General features: G+C 42.5%; 1 protein-coding gene across 1 annotated transcript; it reads right to left on the reverse strand.

Moving 5' to 3' along the window:
• Window positions 1–109: 109 nt before the first annotated feature.
• OVGP1 (oviductal glycoprotein 1) lies at window positions 110–22,853 on the reverse strand. Its single transcript, XM_053592871.1, is given in 14 exon segments — window positions 110–328; window positions 331–454; window positions 456–994; window positions 2,174–2,309; window positions 6,491–6,607; window positions 8,317–8,502; window positions 8,601–8,709; window positions 9,985–10,109; window positions 10,601–10,766; window positions 12,297–12,353; window positions 13,330–13,534; window positions 13,925–13,954; window positions 18,839–18,964; window positions 22,630–22,853. Coding segments are annotated over 13 exon segments (1,956 nt in total). The 5' UTR covers window positions 18,909–18,964; window positions 22,630–22,853; the 3' UTR covers window positions 110–236.
• Between the last annotated feature and the right edge of the window lie 1,561 nt (window positions 22,854–24,414).

A 24,414-nucleotide genomic window follows, 5' to 3' on the forward strand; every position in this document is an offset into this window, starting at 1 on the left:
CTAGGGGAAAATGACCTTGAAAGGGAGAAACTGACAAATGGAGTGTGAAGCTCCTTTCAACTAAAAGAATCTCAGAGAACTCAGGTGGATTCTTGTATTTGCAATTTATTCAACAGAAAAAAGATTCATCCATTGGGCCTGTTTTGCCCTGTGAATGGTGGGCAACTTCTGCACATCACTGAGAAGAAAAGACAAAGGCTTTCCCCAGATCATGCTACCAACAGACCTTAGGTTCCTTAATCCACAGCAGAGTTTTCTTTTTCTAGAGGGGGAAGATTTGTTGGAAGGGACATTGAGTTAACAGAGGAATGATTCCCATTAGTAGAACCAAAGCCACAGTAATGTATTCTGGGAGCTGGCTGATAGAGCTGTAGGGTAGCATCTTGTTTTTAACTTCCATCTGAAGGCCCAAGTCACCCACCCTGGGGTAAGGGCCTACCTTAGATGCCAAATAAATACATCCTTCTTAGAGGCACAATCTGCCTATTAAGGGGGACTGGCATCCTTCTAGGGGGGACAGCCACTTTTTCAGGGGCCACAGGCTTCCTTTGGGGGGGCACTGTCTTCTCTCTAAGGGTCTCAGTCTGAAAAGGCACAGGGGTCACAGTCATCTTTCCAGGGGTCACAGACTGATGACCCATGGGGGTCATGGTCTTCTCTCCAGAAGTCTCAGTCTGAAGACACACAAGGTCTACAGTCAGCCTTTTAGTGGTCACAGACTGATAGTCCACAGAGGTCACAGTCTTCCCCTCAGGGATGTCAGTCTTCTCTCCTAGAGCTACAGTGTGCTTTCCAAAGGATATAGTTTCCCTTCTAGGAGTCACCATTCCACCTATGGGGTTTGTAGTCATGTTTTCATAATTTCTATTAATCTTGGTGCCTGAAGCCTCTCCTCCTGGGGGTAAAATCTTAGTCATAGTCAGCCTTTCAGGGTCAATGCTTGAAGAATTCACAGGAGATGAGAGCCAAAACTGTGGTAAAGTTGAGTTGATCTCTAGAAAAAAATCACCAGAAAAGAATATGATTCCTATTATCTCCTTCTCATCCTATTAATTACTGGCAAGGCAGGCTAGAACTACTCCAGGGCCAAAGTACCTGCTCTCAAAATCCAGAACTGGATTTCATAATGTACCACTTGAAAACACAAGTGAAATTCTACCACTCAGCAGCCCTGCTCCCCACCCCATCATGCTAACTTGGTTCCAGGCACCCAGGGGCACTCAGTGGATTTGCTACATTTCTGGTGAATGACTCCAGGGAGAAACCTACTGTTCCCTATGCTATGTCTTCACTTTCTCCCCTCTGACTGCACCATCAGTGGCACTTGTCAAGGCCTAATTTCTCACTAGAAGAATCCTCAATGAGAAGCCTCTTATTGCCTATATATTGTAGGAGTCACCAGGAACAAAGCCAATGCCAAGGAGGCTCCAGAGAGTATGCAGTGAACAGCTCACCTAAAGATTTGGCCTGACTGAGCTCCAGTCTTGTTGTATATAAGATGAGGATCATAAACCATCGCTAAGGATGTTTCAGCCCGAGCATGCTCGGTTCCATCTCCTTACTGCCAGGGCAGCCTCTACTATCACAAAGAGAATTCCCTTTTCTAGCTCTTGTCCATGAAAGTAAAATAAAGAAACAGAGCAATAAACTGGCATATTGATTGATAATTGTGAACCAATGCAGTTTTCATCCCATATCTCATTTAATTCTTATAAAATGTTATGAATGTAATCATTATTCACATTTTACAGGTAAGGTGAAGGAAGCTCCAAGAAGTCAAAATAGGGCCAAGTATCCCAATGAAGATTAGAAAACATAGTGGCCTGACACAGCTTAATCTCTTCCCTCAATGCCATATTGTCTCACCAAAGCATTTAGACCAGTGGTTCTCAACCTTCCTAATGCCTCCTAATGCCGTGACCCTTTAATACAGTTCCTCATGTTGTGGTGACCCCCAACCATAAAATTATTTTTGTTGCTACTTCATAACTGTAATTTTGCTACTGTTATGAATCATAATGTAAATATCTGATATGCAGGATGTACTATTCATTGTTACAAAGGGGTCATGACCCACAGGTTGAGAACCACTGATTTAGCCCTAGTAGAAGGTCCCACCCCAATGCCTGGTTACGTAACTTCCAACCCCAGCTACCAGGTCATTGCTACTTACCAGCCCGCACCAGGATATGATTCAGTACATAGACAAGGGGGAAAGGGCCAGCACCACAGAAAGTGCCCTTGACATCATCCATGTCCAATGTCCACACCATGGCCCCCCCAAAATGCTCTCTCTTTACGAACCATGCCTGTAAAAGTAACAGTTAGTCAACCTGCTATAGTGGCTACCCTCTAGTCTGAGAACCACAAAAAAAACAGAAGACAGACTTCAGGAGGTACTGTAGCAGGGTAGGTAGGAGTATAGCCTTCATTGAGTCCAGCCTCTGCTGCTTATTAACTAGGAAATCTTGAAAAAGTTATACAGCCATTATGTATTTTTTTTGTTTTGTTTTTGTTTCTTTGTTTTTGAGATAGAGTCTCACTGGGTAAAGTCACCCTGAGTAGAGTGCTGTGGCATCATTATAGTTCACAGCAACTTCAAACTCCTGGGCTCAAGACATACTCTTGCCTCAGTCTCCTGAGTAGATGGAACTACAGGCTCCCGCTGCAATGCCCACCTAGTTTTTCTATTTTTTAGTAGATACAAGGTCTCACTCTTGCTCAGGCTGGTCTCAAGCTTAGGCAATCTGCCTGTCTTGGCCTCCCAGAGTGTAAGGATTATAAGTGTGAGCCACCCCACCCAACCCTGTTACATATCTCAATTGCTCCATTTATAAAAAATGGATAACATTTCCAACATTTTTAGGATCAAAATAACTGCTACATATACATAATACAATACAGATGAAATATGCTAAGTGAAATAAACCAGAGAAAAACTGTATGATTCCACTTAATATGTGGTACTTAGAGTAGTCAAATTCATAGAAACAGAAAGCAGAATGGTGGTTGCCAGTGGCTAGAGGAGGGAAGAATGGAGAGTTAGTGCTTAATGGGCACAGATTTTCAGTTTGGAAAGAGGAAAAAGTTCTGGAGATGGGTAGTAGTGATAGTTATATAACAATCTGAATTTACTTAATGCTACTGAATTGTAGACCTAAAAATCAAAGTGGTAAATCTTATGTTTTATGTTACATAAAAATGTTATACAACTTTTTCCTACATATAACTTACTGGGATTAAGACTTGCCACATAGTTAATATTCACTAAATATTATCTACTAACCCTCTAGGTTCCCTAACCTGCTAATTACCATTATTATCATACTAAGCTGTACACTTAGTACTTAAAAATCACTTCCTTATGTCATAATGATGCTAAAAAGTACAGATAGAACAGATGATATTATACTTTTTTGTTTCTTTTTTTTTTTTTAAAAGAGTCTCAAGCTGTCGCCCTAGGGTACCATGGTGTCACAGCTCACAGCATCTCTAACTCTTGGGCTTAAGCGATTCTCTTGCCTCAGCCCCCAAGTAGCTAGGACTATAGGCGTCCGCCATGACGCTGGCTCCTTTTGTTGTTGTTGCTGTTGCAGTTGTCATTTAGCAGGCCCCGGCCAGGATTGAACTCGCCTGCCTTGGTGTACGTGGCTGGCACCCTACCCACTGAGCTACGGGCACCACCCAATATTGTACTTTTTTCACAGATGAGAAAATAAAGCCTTTCATCCATACTTTTTAAAACTTCCACTATATATGAAACCAATAAATGAACAAATACACATCCACACAAGAGAAAAACACAAACTCAAATGGAAGGAGGGAGGGGGTGGGGGTGCTCTCACCTAACAGGCAGGATGTAGGGGTATATGGCACACAGCCTGAGTGTGGGGCACAACTACAACTCGGACTCTCCCTAATAAACACAAACAATAGAACCTAACTGTCTGTACCCTCATATTAATCTGAAATAAAATTATACCTAAACAGCAGAGTGTAAACTCCAGTCCAGGTCCTGGTAATACCGAGTCAGGACTCCCTGTCAAGTCTGATGGTAAAGACAGATTCCTTTGTGTCCAATAACTATGTGACTTAGACAATTGGCAAAGGCCATTGGCTCCTTCCTGGTGTTGACTTTCCCCAGAAGTAAAATAGAAGGAGGAGGAGTTCAATTATTAAGTCTAAAACTGTGAAGGCTCTGAGGTTTTGTTCTACTTACAAACTAACAAGTTATCATGCTAGTTTTACGTGTATATACATACAAAGGGTGCCAAAAAATGTGTACACATTTTAAGAAATGAAAAAACTGTATTACAATTTTAATGCACCAATCACATTTGACTTCTGCAATTACAAGAGATACAAAATACAATATACAAGATAAGACATGGATGTATACATAGTATTGCATACTACAAATTTAATAGTTTTTCTTTCCTTTCTTCAAATGTGTATATATTTTTTGGCATCCTCTGAACATACATGCACACACCCCCCAGATGTCTAGATCAGAGAACAGAACATTCAGTTCTCACAAAAAGAAAAAAACAGCCAAAAGAGCACCTTGAAATGATTCTCATGCCTTAATTACCCAAAGGGCAATAAGATGAAAGCCACATGTTCATCTGTACGTGCAGCAGAGTCTGCACTACGGAGAACCCTGAAATTATGAGACTCGGAGCTCATATAGGATGACTTGCATATATCGCCCTCCTCCCCTCCAGAGAGAGAAGTTGGCTGTGGAATGTAAGCCCTCCCTGGGAAAAGGGTTTTCCCAATGTAAGAAAATGTTCTGGGGAAAGAGGAAGGCAGCTCTCTATTTATAGCATAGCTTGTCTGTTTCCTTTGCTCGAAGTGTCCATACTGTGTAGAAACTCTGAGAAGTCTAGGGAGTGATCCCTGCTAGGTACTGTAACTGCCCCTCTTAGTAACTCTACCCTCTGCTGCTGGTCTCAGGCCTTCTCCAGCATGAGGTCAATCCCCTCCCTGATGTCCTGTGGGTCACAGATTTAATTCCATCCAATTGGACAATTCCATTGAGTCATTGATCTTTTCTGTGTCTTCTATTCACAAACCAGGCTGGAAGCCATGCTTTTTTAGCTTCCCCCTCCCAGTAGGCCTCGCACCCCATGATACACAGAGGTGGTACACAGTAAATCTTCAGAAGTGCTTCCCTATGTCTTGTGCCTTCCACTCACCACCCCCAAAGAACAGCCAACACTTAACCACTTCTACCTCAGTAGGAGAGCTATGAATAAGCAGGAACCAAATTGTGACAATTTCTTACCCCTAAACTGGCTCACCTTCCAACCACCCTAGTCTAGACGCTCATTATCTCATGCCTGGACACCTCTGTGTCCCTCAGAGCTTTCAAAATGTGAACCTAGTTATAGCAGGATGAACATGTGGAGATATACTAGAACAGTTTCCAAATTTTTTTTCTAAGAATTACTGAAATTCAGGGATAGAACCAAGATTTCTACATTTATCAAATCTCTCAAGTGATTCCAAAGCAGAGGCAGGTTTAGGAACCACAGGAACAGGTCAATTTTCTTTTAGTTCACATTAAGACCTGCCAGATTCAACTTCATAAAACACTACTCACATGGAGAGAGTTGTGGTCACAGTCTAAAGACCTCAAAACTACAGGTCATCCACCCACAGAAACCTGATTTTGCCCTAAAGGGTAAAGATCAAACACCTTTACCAGCATTTCAGTCACTCCATAAAAAATTCTGCTCCAACCAAATTCTTCTTTGAACCTCTGTGAGCTTTCTGCACTACCGGGTCTTTCACCCATGTCATTAACTTCTCTGTCTCCTGCTCACTGTCTCAGGAAGTCTCCCTGACTTTCCCACCCCTGCCATGAATCGGGAACATTCATGGAGCACTTTACCTGATGCAAAATTATTTGGTCCAGAATAGAAGAAAAGAAGAGACTGCTACAAAAAAGTTGTGTCAACTGAGAAAATATAAATTCCCTCAGAGCCAAGTTTCCTTATTTTCAAAATATAGGGTTAGACTAAATGGGATGCCTGAAACTCACCTGATCTAATCATCCTCGCCCTTCACTGTTCACACAGTACACACACACCCAAATGTGTGTATATACATGCATACACACATGTATGCACATACACATAAATGCATGCATATGCATACATACACACATGTATACTTAAACACATAAATGTGTACATACACATGCACACACATATACACACAAATATGTACATATACATGCATACATGCGTATACACATACACAAAAATGTGTGCACATACATGTGTACACATACACATAAACAGAAATTTGTGCATATACATGCATATACACGTGTATACCCATACATAAATGTATACACACATATATATACATACACACAGATGTATGCGTATACATGCATACACACACACACATGTTGTACAGAGTAGGGCCTATGGAAACCACGGATAACAATATGCTGGAGCAAGAAAAATCAGGGTCTCACCTTGTAAGTGAAGCTGATGACATCATCATAGCCAACCCACTCCTTCCCCTTGTTGGCATATGGGACACACTGATAATCAATCCAGTGTTTCTTGGCTCCCTGGACAAAGGAACAAATCTGCCAAGAGACCACCAGGTTAGTTCCAGGAAGTACCATGGAGAGAAACACCAGAAGACAAAGTTATTCCTTCACCAGGGATAAAGAACCCAAGAACGCCTCATCAGGGAATGAGCAGTTGTACCAAAGAGAGCACAGGGAAGCCAATCACAAAGGAGCTCCTCTCTATTTTGAATAAATGCCTACTGTGACATGTTCCTTCCTCTAACATCCATGATGGAGAAACAGAGAGAACCAAGGAGTGGATGACATCCTTGAGAAACAAAGCCAGAGTTTGGTACATAATGCCAGTACTAATATACTAAGAGTAGCATACCTGATCTTTGACCAAATCTGTGTCTTTTTCAAATTGTTTTAATAAACAAGTCTCTCCTTGCTCATTAGATCTCAGGACAAACTACCCCATACAGGTAGTTATCAAACTAGCACTTAAACCTAGATTTAAAGGTCTTGAAGGCACAGAAAACTAGGTTGTAGAATGAATCAAGCATTTGCACGTCTACTGGGTACTCAGCATTGTGCTAGAAACTACACGCTACAGAGTTATAGGTGCTCAAATTGTGCTACTGAAGTTAAGGGTGAAGTTATTTCTTTTTTCTTTTGGTTCTATCAAAGCCTCTTTGACCCATAATGTCCTTCGAAAACATTATTTCATCTAGGCCATCACTCATGACCATTCCTCACTGGATTAGCAGGAAACACTTCCATCCAGCCAGCACAGAGCAGAGACTGGAGAGGGATGCAGCACCTCCACTATTCCACCCAGCACATCCAACACACACATGCCTTTGTGCCTGCTCTCCTCTCCCCACGAAGTCCTTTCCATCTCATCGCTCCTGCCCATCTGAATTTCTCTGTGCTTCAACTCTGCTCAAATTGACCTGTCCAGATCCCTACAGCCACACACTTGTGTACCTCTTACTGTGTCCTCTTGGGTACCTGTCTTTTTCCTCCACTCAAGAGTAAGCTTTGATGAAGAGAAATTGGGGTAGAGTGAAAGAACATACAGAAGAGAATGTCTTGGACTTGCTTCAAAATAACCTTGCAGTGGGAAGGGAGGGAGTCAGAGAGCAGAGATGAAACTGGCCATGAATTGTTTTTTTTTTTTAATGTTATATATCTTTTTCGCTTTGAGTCAAACATTTACACGGAATGTTTTTAATTTAGTATACATTTCCTTACTTTTGCAAACAGAACGTACTGAAGATAACTATTTTCAGAATCATCATATATGTTTTCAGTTCTTTCAGATCCTACTTAGTTTTGCAAAAGGTTCTACACTGAATGGCCAGGAATTGTTAATGATGGAAGCTTAGTGAGTGGTGGGGGTGGGGCACAGAGGTTATACTATTCTTTTTCTTTTGTGTATGTTTGAAATTATATATGTTGCAATTATCAATAATTTTTATTTAGGCCTTATAGCAAGTCTGGATTTATATGTATAACATTTAAGATCCTTTTAAGGGGTGCAATGAAATCCTTCCATTCAGATTCCACCAAGACCCTCAATCCCTTACAAACAACTCAAATAATATCCCCCCAAATTAAAAAAATAAAATCTAAATAGTGGATTTCTTTTTCCCCAATAAACTACCTCTTTGCCCTGTCTCTAACACTCTCACCCTTGCCTTTGCCCCTTGTCCAGGCCATTGACCTAGCAGGGGGTGGGGGAGCCCTAACTGCTAGACAGAGGCCCTTATTATCATCACCTCATAATAAGCTAAGAAGCCAGCTTGCTTGGTGTACTTCCCTGGAGATGCTGGTCCCATCGCTCTGGCCTGCAACCCATTTTTAGAGGCTGTGAGGAGGTGAAAGGTACGTCCATAGGTGGGGAAACCCATGACGAGCTTCTCTGGGGGCGCTCCAAGCTTTCTCCAGTAATTCATAGCATATGCCTGCAGGTAGGAAAAATACAGACCCCTCTTTGTTATAGAGCCAATAGCCTATGCTCAAGGGCAGATGTATGAGCTGCCTGAGATCTTTCTTTACTTACCGAAGATTTGGTGTCTTCAGGCAGAGAGAACAGAGGACTGTTATGTCCTGTGAAGTCTTCCCAGCTTCCATGTAAATCATAAGACAAGACACTGATGAAATCCAGGAGTCTGTAAGGGGCAGGAGGAAGAGATATGAAGACCAGGCTAGCCAGATTTCCGAATCAGACTGCTTCAGCACTAACTAGCTAGCTAGCTGTGCATTGGTCACTCAAGCTTCCCCACTCCTTCTGCCCGTGGGGCCTAGGCTATAGCCATCTGCTAATTAGGGACATCTGTGCATCAGGGTCTATACTTCCTGACAGTATCTGTGGAGTCAGAAAGGAGTCAGATAGAAAAAAATACATCCAGGCCCAATACAAGTACTAACAGAAGTCTGCATAAATGGTCACAAGTAAAAGCACTACCATCCCATAGCAGTAAAAGAGCTTATCCTACCATCCCAGGAGCCACTGAAACCCACCTCCCCCCAGAAAGCTTTCAGAATGGCCATGTACAGATGAGCCGCACCAGGTCACAGGTGTAAGATTTTTACACTGGTTATCTAATGTAATTTTAACTTGGCCAATGCCCTAAGGACTGTAAGTATCTCCATTTTAAAGTTAAAGAAATTGAAACTCAGATAGGTTAACTAACAAATTCTATGCCCCACCCCCACCCCCACCTCGGGTCTCTCATCTTTCCTTCTACATTGAAACCACTCTCCCCAGTGCAATCACACACAGAAATGCCCATCTCTCTATTGGTCTACATTTGCTTCTCTTTCCTCATATGTAAATTCTTGACTCAAGAGGTTCTAGAAAAATTAGCTGAGATCTGGCATGTCCAGAAATATTTATGTGCTATTCTTTGTCTAGCTTTTTGATTTTGGCATAGAGACCTGCACTGAAGGACATGACCGGGTTCCTAGTTTTGTTTTTGTGGCAGCAGTTGTTAATTTACCTACCTCTCTAACGCCAGAGCACCTGTGCACAGTGCAGGCCTACGGCTGTGCTCTGGGTGGGAAGAATCCAAGGCTCTGTGATTCTTTCTTTGTAAGACCTGGCAATTGGCTATGCAGAAGACTACCCCGCTAATATTGTTGTGGGTGGGGATGACACCCAGAATCCAGAAATCATTCTACTTTTATCATATCTGGGCTCATGGGAGAGGAGGAGCATAATGCCAGGGGCAGGAGAGAGGAGACAGAGTGTTGGCTAAAGAAAGCCCTAGGGAATAATGGAGCTAACCTTTGTTCTCATCCATTCTCCTAAATCCTCCTTCAAACTAGCACAAGCACCCTGCACATGGGGAGCTCAGAGACAGTGCTTGGGAGCTCTGGGGTTCTGAAGTCAAGATGCCTCCTTCCCTCCAGTGTCCTGCCCCACTGAGGCAACGTGTACTCACCTTCCTAGAAGACGCACATCATAAGATGAATGAATGATGTATGGGACCCCAGAGACGGCGGCAGAGAGCAGCAGCCTTGGGCGCATGGTGAGTAGTGCCTCCTTTTGGAAGGCAAACAGGAGCTCCTAGGAAGAAACAGAGAAAGACGCAGAGAACCAGATGATGATAGAGGGGGTGGTACCAGACAGAAGCATTCACTGAACCCCATGAGCCAGGTCCTGGGGACACAAAGGTGAGTCACACGCAGACATGGGCCCTATCACAGGCTGGTGAGAAAGGCAGATACAACCCAACCTGGTGAATGATTTAGTCAAGGGGTGGCAAGCCAGCTCAGGAGCACAAATGCAGGCTGACACTGCCTAAGGGCACCCCACAAGCTGCGTCCTGCAGCTATCGCTGAGGCTAGGGGCTGGAGCAAGCCTAGGATGCAGAGAAAGGAGAGCAACCATAGAGTTGCTCAGCAGCCACTCTGCCCTGCACCTCTAGGTGATGGCAGTATAAGAACCCTCTGTCTCCTCTCTCCTGCCCCTGGCCTTATGCTCCTCCTCTCCCACAAGCTCAGATATGATAAAAGTAGAATGATTTCTGGATTCTGGAGCGTCCAGACTGGCCTTACTTCAATTAACAAGTGAAAATTCCACCGGTCATCTACAGGGCTGCCTCTCAGTCCAGGGTATAAGAAGAAAAGGTCAAGGCCATCAAAGCCATGTGTCCTCAGGAAGGAAATAACTGAAGCAATAAACTTTCCACGGTTGGTAAATGTGGACAACATTGTGGTGAACCTGCAGGGAGAAGGGGGTGAGGCTAAGAACACCATCCACAGATTCACAATCTCCTTTCAGACCCCTTGCAGGTATGGCTGAAGGAAAGGAGAGCAGAAACTTTGAAACTCTCACACATTCTCTAGTGCCCCTTCTAGCACCAAAGGCTACATACTGAGGAGAATTCAGGCAGCAGGGTGCAGATGAAAACCAGGCACTGCCCCAGCCAGATGGCACAGGCACAAAATCAACACCATAGCCTGGAGAGGGCAAAGCTAGCTTGATCCAGCTTTGCCCCCAAATCATGGTAATGCCACTGGCAAGGCACTTGCCTGGTGTTGTCTCCTCATAGGTACCTGCTCAATTCCCACGACCTGTCCTAGCACTGACATTCTTTCCCTAGTTATCTAATATCAGGGGAGGGAACATGAGCCAAGGACCAGAAAGATCTATGAGCCAAGCCGGGCCTGGGATGAACTACTTATTCAGATAAGGGGCTCCTATCCCTTTGCTCTTTTGTTCATTTGCTTGATTTTTAAAAAATTTTTAATTTTCTCTTCCATAGTGAATAATTTTTTTAGAAAAATTCAAACTACTAGAGCTCAAGTTTAGGCAGTTTGGGGCTAATCCTGTGGGCCCCGATGAGAAAATATTCAGAGATATACAGGCCTGAGTTTCACTGCCTGTTTGCCACCTCCTACTGGGTGATCCCTGAGGGACACCTGGGACAAGTAGGGCAAGTTCCTTAATACTTGTGACCCTTGCTTTCTTTCCCACCAATATGGAATACAGACAACCACTCTATGAGCTTCTCCCAAGCATTCATGAGGTAAGGCACGTGCAGCTCTAGCCCAGCGTGTGGCCCAAGGAGAGTGTTCAGCACCTAGGTGGGGTGAAGCCTGGCCCAGGGAAAGCTGCCTGCCGCGCCCACCCGACCTCCCCATCTCACCTGGATAGCCTTCCCAAGTTGCATCAGGTCTCCCTCTACATCTCATGCCTAAGGCAGGAAGGCTGGCATGGCCTCTACCAGGCCCCAGCCATGAAATAGGGGGAAGGTTTCTTCAGAGACAATGAAGGCAGTTCGTCATCTCCATATTACCTCGTGGACGCTTACAAGAGCAGCCACCACCTGTGGAACCGTACTATGTGCCAAGGCACTAGCTGAACATATTATTGTTACTTCCTTTCCTCTGAGACAGTCCTTTGAGGTTGATTATCATGGGCTCCATTTAAAAAGTGAAGAAACCCAGGCCCTGTGAGGTTTGAAGCTTATTCATCTCATTCTGCACAAAATTCCTCCCCTTGGAGGATAAAATAACTCTCCTCTTCTGTAGGGTTGAGAGGACGATTGTGAGTGCCCCATTCTGACCCTCCTTTTCATACCACCTGCTGGAACTTCCTGTCTGCTCTGAACCCCACGGAGAAACAGGGTCAAGGATTCATGACTTGGGGAGCTATGTGCACTAACTTTGCTGTCCCCATGGCCAAGCTGTCCTCACTTCTAGCCTGCCTGCACCCTCCCAGGGAGAGACAGTAACAGCAAAACCTCACCTTGATGTGCCAAAGTTCCACCCGCCGATGGACAGCAGTGTTTTCAGCTCCCTGTTCCTGTGACATGGGGGACAGGGTTGAGACGCTGGATTCTTACTCCAGTGGGCAGCTGCAGTCACTAATATTTTTGCTTTGCTCATTGGAGGGATAACAGGAAATAGGAAGGAGGCAGTCAGGGGAAGGAAAGGGGGCAAGGCAGGTGGAGGGAAGGAGAGAGAAGAGCACCGGAAAGGGGAGGAAAGAAAAGGAGAGGAGAACAATCAACCCCAGCATCACAGCCCAACAACTCCAGGCAGTACAAAGTCCGCCAAACTCCCCCACATCCCATGATGTTCCCTGAAAAAAAAAGAGTAGCTGAACGTGTTTCTCTCCACTCAATTTCTTATTCAAGAAATACTTACTTCACAATGATTATGTCCCATGGACTGCTTTAGGTGCTTGAGATACAATAATGAACAACACTGCCAAGCTCCCCACTCCCGAAGCTTGCAGTCTAGAGGCCCAGGAGTCTTTCCCTGCCCACCTACAACCACTATGACAAAGCTTCCCTTGGACAGGGAAAGATCCCAGGAGTCCTGGAGAGAGGAATACTAACCAAGCACCAACTCTGTGCCAGATACTGACCAGGCCCCTGGGTACACTAGGACATAAGAGACACTACCCCTTCCCTTAAGGCGCTCACATGTGACAAATGGTAACAAAACACTAGAATTTGTTGAGTATTTGTTATTTAGGCCTCTTTAACAGCATTAATACCTGAGGTCTTCACAACTTGGCTCAAAGACTGAGTTGAGATTTATCAGGCAGAGAAGAGAGACATCATCATGCTGGGCATGGGTAAGAGCAACCACAAAGGAAAGGAGGCAAGAAAGACAGAGAATTCTTAGGCTGGGGGTGCCTGGGAGCCCCGTCTGAGAGGAAGCTAGGACCAGAAGAATCAGAAGGAAGCTGAAGGGTAACAGGAGAAATAGGCTTAGGTCTCTTCTATCTGAAAAATCTAAAAATACAACCCCCACATCCAGTATGAACACACCTCTCCTTTAGTTTGTTGAACTCTGGGTAGAGAATTTTCTCATCCTGGAGATTCTTAGCAACAATCTGACTGTTGTTCATTGAGGCAAAGGCAAATATCAGGTGTGTGCAGAGAAAGGGGTCCAGGTCACGAGGAAAGATCGAGGCAGGGCCTGGTCGACTCTGTGCCCAGTCAGTGAAATAACACACCAGTTTGTGGGCAGCCCCTGGGAAGGGAGAGCACACGTTAGCGGGCAGACACCAAGGGAAGGGACAGAGTTCAAATCCCAGGCAGCAATGTGAACACAGCCCAAGTCCAGGCCACACTGGAGGTTCCTCCCCCAACCTGTCACACACTCCAAAACTACACAGCAGTCCCAGGAAGGAAAAAATCCTTAGGAAATCTCGGTCAGAACAGGTTCTCAAGTCTGGATCAAGGCACAAAGTGAGTGACACAAATAGCAGGTTTCCAAAAGTCCTCTGCTGAACTGCACTGGATCAGTAATCCCTGACAAAGGCGCCTGGGTGCGATGGGGCTGCAGGGGAACACTCAATGTGGGGGACTTCCCAGCCAGACAATCTCCCTGGCTCTGAGGGGGAGACCACAGTTTCCTTACCATCATGGTGTTGCAGTAGAAGAACCAGCCCTGTAGGAAATAAAGGAAGGAATCACATATGCTGGCCAGAGCGCGTGCCTCGGCACAGCTGGTTAACAAGTGCACCCACCAACTCAGCACCACATCCAGACACAGATGCACAAAGACACACACCAGCCACTAGTTTCTCTTCTCTGAAGTTGAGATCTAAGCTCTTCTTCTCTCTAACAAACACCACGTGTCCACATGGACAACAACGACTGTTAGAAGTTCCAGCAAAAGCTCTAGGTCAGTGGTTCTCAACCCTGGCTACAAATTAAAATGTATTGATATCCTGGCTGCTCCCCTAGAAATCCTGATTTAATTTGTGCAAGGCAGAACCCAGGCATTAAAAATTTCTAATGTACAACCAAGGTCAAAAACCACTGCTCTAAACATCCCTTCCTAGATTCCTGTGACCCTTCACTATGTCCCATTCCATGCTCCCTGAGTCCCAGACCACTCTCTTAGGCACCAGAGAGATGACAAACTCTGAAGTATGGTATCTTCTAGGACCTGCCCTACTCACCAGCCCACAAGATTAGTCTCTTCCACATCTCAAGGGCTTGACAGCTGAACTGTGAGGCTAGAGCTCAAGCCCCTTTATGTGAGCTTCCCCATGAATAGCAGCAGGAGAGCTCAGGTACATGCGCGCACACACACACACACACACATACACACACACACAAATGCCAAGATTGATAATTTGTGAGAGTCACAGTGACCTCTTTAGAATAGCTGTAGCTCTCAGAACAAACAAAGCAATAGCTCAGACTGATAATGGCAAAGAATAATATGTACCACAAGGCATGACAGGGGCTGGACTGCCCCTGTCTGGTGCTCAGCCCCTCTTCCTGGCATTCAGCCCCATAGGGACTGAGAATGGAGGAGAATGGAGGAGAAATACTGCATTATGGCAATAATTCTATTGTTGCAAAACTTAGTGGTTGGGAAAGTGTGTAATATGAAGTAATGAATGCTCCAGCTTTGGACTCAGGCTTTGAGTTCAAGGTTTGAATTTCAATGTTACCACTTAGTCTTTGCAAACTTTAGTTTACACACTTGTAAAATGAAGATACTTGCCTCATAGGGCTGGCACGTTGGCTCATGCCTGTACTCCTCGCACTCTAAGAGGTGGATTGCCTGAGCTCACAGGTTCGAGACCAAGCTGAGCAAGAGCAAAACCCCATCTCTAAAAATAGCTGGGTGTTGTGGTGGGCACCTATAGTCCCAGCTACTTGGGAGGCTGAGGCAAGAGAATTGCTTAAGCTCAAGAGTTTGAGGTTGCTGTGAGCCACAGCACTCTACTGAGGATGACATAGTGAGACTTTGTCTCAAAAAAAGGGCAAATATCCATACTTGCCTTGTAAAGTTCTATGAGAATTAAAAAGATGGTATAAGAAAAAGTGTTAGTCTAGTGCTTTGCATATAATAAGAGTTCAACAAAAGGTAGCTGTTATTGCGGAGGCCAGAGGGTTGCCCACCAGAGCAGGGCTATCCAACTCCAATGCTGACACTCACCAGGAAGGTAATATAAATGGGGGAAGTAAAAGAATGACAGTTCAACCCCAGTGATACACATCAACTGACATGAAGCCTCATGGTCAGGTAACGAGAGAGATCGGTATTAACTCTAGGCAGCTAATGGTTGCCTGGCAGGGGAATAGACCCAATATGAGCAGATCCTTAGACTTCTCAAGAGAAACCAAGAACCTGAATATTTATGAGTCAATAATATTTGAGCCCATACATGAGTCAATGGTTGAGGATGTGTTATGAACCTCAGGAATATGATGAGCATAATTCTGGACATCTGAGAGCAAATTTTTAAAAAGTACAACAATGGTGTAAAGCAGGCATCCTCAAACTTTTGAAATAGGAGGCCAATTCACTGTCCCTCAGAATGTTGGAGGGCCAGACTACAGTTTAAAAAAAAAAAAAACGTATGAACAAATTCTTATGCACACTGCACAGATCTTATTTTGAAGTAAAAAACAAAATGGGAACAAATAGAATTCACACCGCTACATGTGGCCTGCGGGCCATAGTTTGAGGACTTCTGGTATAAAGGATACACAAAACAAAACTATAAGCCAGATGTTTTTATAATATATTGGTTTTCTTTCTCTACTCCAGAAGGTCTCAGACCAAATGTTCATCTTCTCGGAGCTGACACTGCTCACCTAACCCACACATACTAGCATGAGGTACTAACCACGTGGCAATATGATACATGACACAGGACAGTAACAGTGACTAGTGGTTAAATGCACAAAACATCTATCCTTCATTTCTACTAGGAATAAACTAGGGAAGTCATTGTTTTTAAATCAGCAGTTTGCTTGGATATCATGAAATAAAAACAATAAATAGTATAGAATGTTTGGGACAGTGGTATTTCACTGAACTCTGGGAAAGTCAGATATCCCACTTAACAGAGACTGTGTTTTCATTTGTTCATCCATCTGTGCCTTCTTTTATATATTCAACAAATATCCATTAAGCATATTCCAGGCCCTGGTAGAAACTTAAGACACAGCTTCAGCCAGTCATAGTGGGAGGCCAACGTGGGAAGATGACTTGAGGCCAGGAGTTCAAGACCAGCATGGGCAATAGCAAAATCCTGTCTCTGTAAAGTATTAAAATATTATACCAGGCATGATGGTACATTCCCGGAGTCCCAGCTACTCAGGAGGCTGAGGCAAGTGTATTGCTTGAGCCAAGGACTTTGAGGTGAACTATGATTATACCACTGCACTCTAGCCCAGGCAAAAGAGAAAGACCTTGTTTCAAAAAATAAAATAAAATAAAAAGACACAGTATCTACTTTCAAGGAGCATATGGTCTAGTGAAACAGATCATTATCTGCAGAGCTAGTGCATATGTCTCTTTCTTGGAGAAGTAGCATGATGGGTGCAATGACAAAAACATGAGTTGTATCAGTGTAACCTGGCTTATTGTACCCTCAATGAATCCCCAACAATAAAAAAAAAAAACATGAGTTGTGCTGCCAAACAGACTTGAGATTCAATTCCTGCTCTGTATCATCACTGGGGCCATAACTTGAGACTCACTGCACACTCAGGGCCACCCTCCATTCCTCAGGCCAGTTTTAACCTGAATCAGGAGATAATTTAAGCCTTGTGAGACCAATAGATCAGGCTTGGAAACAACTTTCACCATTGGTTAGTTTACACCAATGTGTTTTCTAACTCTAATGTCCGTATTTACTTCACCATTCCTAGCCCAAGTAACCTAATTCTTATTGGGTCTGGTCTGCTTTTACTTCTCCTGTTCTGCAAACTGCTGTTACCACAGTTGGTTCCTAGGTGATGGGTTCTTTGACTCTGCCTTGCCAGACTCACTTTCACCTTATGCCTCAGGCCTTACTGACTGTCATTTAAGACTTCTTTGATGTGAAATACCTACCTTCCTCTACTTCTAAGCCTCTCCCATGGAACCCCACAACCCTTCTAGATTCCACATCAATGAGAATTTCCACTATGTCTGTACCCTTGCCCCCAGACTACTAATAGGGGTGCTAACTGTTAATGCCATACCTACCATAGAAGCCAATTTCCCTGCCAATCTGAACCTCATTTATCTGTACCTGAATCAGAACTCTGGGCTTCTATTCTGCTTCATTGAGCATGGCTAGATCTCAGACTTGACCCATCTGTACCTGAAAAAGTGACTGATGATGCTGAGAATGCCAAGATATAACAATGGAGGTCCAGGAACAACCTCTGCATAATTCAGGGATAACCATGCCAAAGAGTTGGCAACTATGACTATGGATTGCAATTGATAAATAGTAAAATACTGAATGTGGGTTATATTGAAAATCAATGTGTCGTATCGCTCTATTTGCTCTCAATCCTTTTCCTTGAGTTTTTGCTGTCAAAAAAAAAAAAAATTATTTTTTACACACCCACCCGGATACTTAGACAAGAACTTCCTGGTGCTTAGCCTGTTCTCATGAAGTGAGAAAGGACATTTACAAATGTCTTTTACTTGGGTAACTGAAGAAATCCCTACAGCAGTATGACCCCTCTCATATTTTAGCAAAATCAACCAGATGAAGACATGATCGCTCTAATGTAGCAAGCAAAAAATAAAGTCACAAATATTTAAAGTAAAAGTATGTAGCTTGGATGTCAGTTAGAGCCTCCCCGCCCCTCAGTGGTCTGGCTGCACTCTGCCTAAATCCTAGCCCTACAGCCTCTATCAGCCCAAAGTGTCCCCTAGATTCCTGCAAACTCTCAAGGTTTCTTCCTTGTATTTTCTTCTCTGCTCCTGCATCCTTGGGTACAGACTATTTTTCCACATGGCTTCCTAGTGCATGACTTAGGCCTTTTGCTGGATCTTCTCTTCTAGCTCTTGAGTTGGTAGTTATTATTAAAAATATAGGAATGAGAGATTCCTGGGAAGGGTCCCATCACATAATGCAGAGACTTCCATCGTCTCCTAGCTCCTGTCATCTGTCCCAGTGTCCAATCTCTCCTACTCCAGTTACTGGAAAATTCCTCACTTTTTTTGCTTTAGTTTAGTTCAAAACAAACCCAAATTGCTTGGGTTTTGACTTTCTACACCCAACGCAGGCATTGGGGTATTTTCTTTTTTTTTTTTTTTTTTTTTTTTTGCATTGGGGTATTTTCTCAAATAAATCTGAAGAAGAATTCCAACATCGACTTTTAATGTAATTACCCTTTCCCATCTGCTTATATTTTTGGTAAGTGTGATTAAGAAAACATGCAGGATATACCATTTAAAACGAGGATGGTTAGAAACTTCCCTACCATGGAAGGTGTCTGGGCAGGAAACTAACATAATCAGAATAATATTCTATGAAGGTACATGCAGCCAAGTGAAAGAAGGAATGAGGAAGAGACTCACAGATAGGCAGGGTGCTAAACCATCCTGACTTGCTCTTGTCCCATCTTCTCAGTTCTGTGCCTTTGCTCATGATGATTGATTCCCAGTCCAGAGAGGTCCAATGCTATGATGGCTGTCCTCTGTAGACTGGAAATGATGATTCAAGTAAGTGCAAGGAATCGGTTCCCTGATGGATCAGATACAAGCTGTGCAGAGTGACCACAATAAATCATGAGGAAGAAATGTAATCATTGTGTTTTGAATCTGTAGTGATGACTAATTAAGGATGAGGTCTCAAGAAGTGAAATAAATGAGCATCCTAAAACACTGGTAGACATATATAAGTGGAAAATTTCTAGACAGAAACATGAGACAGAAATCTAACCCAGATTACTACAAAAGAGAGTCACATCTTTTTCCAGTTACCAGACGTAAAGTTCAGTCCTGAACCCACTCAACTCTGAGAAAGCTGGGCCTTTCTGAGAAAGCATCCTCCCATGTACTCACAAGTATACATCGTGAATTTTCACTCAAGTTTTCCCCAGAGACAATATGGCCTGGATAACTGGACTTTGGGGAAAAGAAATGCCTAGGCTACGCAGGGGCCTTAGATGTTGACTCTAAATTTATACTGATTCTCAAAAACCTGAAACACCAATGTGGCCTGTCATTGAGGGCTTTTGAAGTTCAAGGGTAAATGAATACACACACACAAAGGTACACACATGCCTTTAATTTTAAAAATATAGTAAAGAAAAGCAATACTATATCCCTAGAGGAATTGCAGATTTAATGCTACCATCAAAAAATTCAGAAATGCAGGGATGATGATTCCTACCACATTCTCCTTTAATTCACCTAATTGGCTGGTGTAAACACCGGAAGAATCATGAAGAATGACAGTAGTTAATGACAAACATAATCAGGTAGTGCTGCCAATACAACAGCATTTCCAGATGTACTATTCTTCAAAGGAGCAAACCACCATAGCCCCTTGCATTTGATAAGCAGCTAATAGCTGGTCTTCTTTTCCATTCTAGTCATTAAGGAATTTGGGAAGATGGCATTTATATGGCATCTAGAATGGATGCCACATAAATGGACTAGAATATACTTTTACCATCTCACCCCAGGACTGTGTCAACTTTTCTCCTCTGTTATAATATTGTCCAAAGGGAACTATACTTTCTTGATAGACCACAGAACATTACATTAGTTTATTGCATTAACACCTTCATGTCTTAAACCAGGGACAATAGTTGGTGCCATCTCTACCACAGCCAAAACACATCACTGTAATGAGAACCAAGTGGTGTTACATCTAATAATTCACTTGAAGAATTTTTATTTCTTATTCAGTAGTAGTCTTGGCTAAGTAGCTTTGGAGGTCCTAACATTCAAGTAACACAGTTATAATCTCAATAAATTGGAAGCTAAAACTACCCCTTAGCCTTTTTGGGTTCCTTAGGCCACCAAAACAAAAAGCAAAGAATGAGGCCATTGTACTAAAATATATTGTCATTAAGATAAAAATCACTTCCTTTATAGCATACGTATAGTAATTTCAACAATCCAGTTCAGTTTCCTAAAAAATTCAGTAATATTAATCTATTCCCCTTCCTTACTCTCTGGTGAGTTTTCTAAAGAACAAGCTACAAATTTCAGTGTGATACAATCACACAAGAGGGAAGTAAACACCTGAATTTCTAACTTGCAGAGCACATATTGCAAATCTGAGGTTCATGGGCCTCTAAATGAATTACTATAATTGATACAAGAGCCTGCATCATGAAGTGATCACTGAAGACACTGTTTGGAGTTAATTTAAGTAATATGACTGAAGCAACTGGATCCACAACAGAAGAATACTCCACAGACTACAATATTTACCCAAAAAGTCTCTGAAAACATGGACTGTTCTATTTAACTATGCATTATGGAAACTACAAAGATGGTCACCCCTTAAAGAAATTTACACTCTTTTAGAGAAGAGAAAGTAAACAAAAATAACACAAGGTTCACGTAATACAAAACAATACACTGGAGAAGTGTGACAGGTAGGATTTGAGAAAAAAAGAGAATTTCTACACACAGAACAAAGTTGGGGGTGGTAATCAAAGATGGAGGAGAATTCAGTTTGTTGGGATGAATTAACACAAGGGAAACAAATGTGCTATCATGTCAAAATGACTTGAAAATTTCTTTGCAAGATAAAACTTAATCTATATAGGTATATGATATATGCCCCCAAATGCAAGCATTTCAAGAAAAGCTATCTTTTTTCAAAGTACTTCTTCAAAAGGAAATTTTAGATGAACATTCTCCCCACTTAGGGAAGGTCATTGATGAACAGGATAATAAATGCCAATCATTTGAAGAATAAGCAGCTGTTACAGGCCTATTAATTGTTGGTAACAATGGAAGCTTCACTGACTTTGAGAACCATGACCTCACACTCAAGTTAGCATTTCAGCCTCACCTAGTTGATATCACCAAAGCACCTAACGCGAACTATAAAGGGAATTGATTGAGAGCTCCCTAGATGATATTTTAAGTATGGTTAGATGCTAAGAAAGATCCAACTGAAATATGGAAAACTGCAGAATACCCACATCTTTAGCAACATGCCCGAAAAATGTCTTCTTGCTTTTCAAACACTTATTGCTGTGAATCTACCTTCTCTTATGTAACACAAATCAATATGTCCTTACAATCGCAAATGATTAATACCCATCTAAAGGATCAACTGAAACTGCAGACCTCCATGCTGCAACCAAATATTCAAATGCTTTACAACAAAAAGCAGATATAAGAAAGTCATATAAGAATGTCAAAGAGAGGACCACAAGAGTCTATAGCTGGCTCTCCATACCTCTTGCTGGAAGTCACCTGCTGTGATTATAGCCTGACTTTCATGCCCTTACTCTACTGTGTCCTTCCTCTGTAATAAACTGTAGACTTTTAAGCTTTGTCAAAAAAAAAAAATAATAATAATTTCTTAACAGAAATTTTGGGTGAACCATTGATACAGGGCCCCAAGTATGAAAGGAGATAGATTTCTCTTTTTTCTTTTTTTTTGGCCTTGTTTATAATTTTGTCCATTAAGAGAGACAGAAATATAAAATGTATTCCTTCCCCACTTATAAGCAGAGACAACTGGGTCTCTTCCAGAAGACTGTCATGAGGAAGACAGACTCCTGCTGCAGAAACATTTTAATTTAAATTCTTGGATCTGCTGGGAGGCAATAGTAGACAGTCTTTGCTGCCTATGCAAGACTATCTCCTATTTATAGAAAAAGGTGAATAAAGATTTGTCTTATGTTTAAAAAAAATAAAATAAAATAAAATCAGTATAGGTGTTGAAGAGTCAAGAAAAAATATCAGTTAACTTTAAAATTAATAAGTACTTTTCATTCTTTGAAATTATTCATACATAGTAGTTAGATTTTTACAAAATAATGTACATTTTTAAGTATATCTAACTGAATTTTCGTGAACATACTTATTTAAGTTCAGCTAAATTAATATGGCCTTCCACCCTGAAAATGTTCCCCACTCCTAGACTACACGATGTTAGATTAAGTTGCTTAATTTCTATGAGTCTGTTTTCCCATCTACATCAAAATAGTAATAATTACCCTCCAGAGTGTTCTAATTAACAAAAGTAATGCTTTAAATAGAATGCTTAAAAGAGCCAAGTGCTCAAAAATATAATCATTATTAACTATTTCCATTGGTTGGGAGCATTTCATGTATGCAATAGAAAACTCAGCTAGAAGGGACTTAACCAAAATGAAAACTTACTAACTCACATTAAATGAAATTCAGAAAAGAATGCTTCCACAGCTACAGTTCAGGTGCTCAACACCATCATCCAGGACTTGAGTTCTTCTTTCTTCTCTACCCTCAAGGGCTTGGCCACCTGACATGTGGTACCTGAAAAAAATCAAGGTCCTGTTAGTGAAGATGGAATAAGGAGGGAGAATAGTCTTAGGCAACCAACTGTACCTGCCACACTATTATTAAAGTACATGGTAATAAGGGGGCTTCCTAACCCCTCTGTTAGCATATTAGAGTGGATGAAAGACTTTAGGAGATTAAAGCGAGCAGAGCAAGGTCAGAAAAAGAAACAAAAAACCTTTTAGAGAAACCAATAAATGAAGAAAAGGCTGCTATTCCTGATGATAGTAATGACCTTACAAAAGGAATCTCAAAACTTAAACAATAGCTTCTGTTTCATTTCCAACCTTATAGACCCTACAACACTTCTTCCATTGACCAAAACAGTGGCAGGGTGTGCAGGTTACAAACAATAGAAATCAAGTCAAGCTAACTTAATACAGAAATTCAATGAAAAGATTGTAAGATGACTCAATTAATAGAAATGCTATAAAATCTTAAAACATAGACAGGATCCAAGAAAGACTAGTTGTATAGGACACTGCCAGGGTCCTCCAGTGGGAAGTCCAGTTAGGAAATTCCACTATGCCACTGATGCTGCTGCCACTGGGCTATTACCCACTATCCATTCTTTGAAGTTTGCAGCACTGCCTCCAGACTTAAGTCCCAAAGTGGGAAAGTTCAAACAGCCAAGCCTAGTTCACTGGCCTATACCCTAGAGGCCTAGGGATGGAGAAAGAAAGCTAGGCTTCCATAGCCTTCCCTTCAAACCTCATACACATAATTTATTTTGAAAACACATCCAACACTTTCCTTCCCCATTTGAAGTCCTTACCATGATTCAGAGCATCCATGATCCAGCTACTTCTGGCCTCTTCTAGTTTTACTCCCCCCCCCTCCCTCATCTAACTTCTAGGTATAGTGATCCCTCCTTTTCCTGAATGCCGTAAGCTCCTTCTACGGCAGGACCTCTAAACTATCACTCCCATCTGAAATTGTTCCCCAGCCCCAACTATCAGCTATCCCATATTCAACCTTTAAGACTCGATCTAAATACCACTGTCAACAAGATGGCAGAATATAAGGTCCTCTACTTATATTTCCCCACATCAACAATAATGTGGGCATGGGGCCAGTGGCTAAAAAAAAAAAAAAAAAAAAAACAATAATGTGGGAGCCTAAGTCCTAGAAAAGCTGTTATGAGAGGGCAGCCCTCTGACTCAGTTCCAGCCCCTCTCAGCCATCATCCAGGGCCAGTACTACTTGCCCACATCCTTAGACAGGGACTCGATGCAAACCCCTCCAGGAACCTGTAGAAAACCATCCCCATTTGTACACCTGGTAACATGCCCTCCATCTGCAGACACTGAAGCAGACCCTCATCTCAGCACCAGCCCTACTGACCAAGGTCCTACAGACAGTCCAGTCTACCCAGAGACCAGACAGGTTCTACATGTGCTAGAGACCCTATTAACAGACACACCAATTGTGGAACCTACTTGAACTCAGTAGCAGCCAGGGGACCCAGATCCAACTCTACAGCTATGATGTCAGAAGCAATTATCTCAGCTTAGGGACCCAACAACATAAGGCCTTTACCTGTCAAAACCAGTCTTTAAAGACTGGAAGCAGTGTTCGCTCCTTTAAATGCACAAACACCAACGTAAAGCTACACAGATAATGAAGAATCAGGCAAA

Source organism: Nycticebus coucang, chromosome 5, assembly GCF_027406575.1.
Source record: "Nycticebus coucang isolate mNycCou1 chromosome 5, mNycCou1.pri, whole genome shotgun sequence".
NCBI classification, from domain to species: Eukaryota; Metazoa; Chordata; class Mammalia; order Primates; family Lorisidae; genus Nycticebus; species Nycticebus coucang.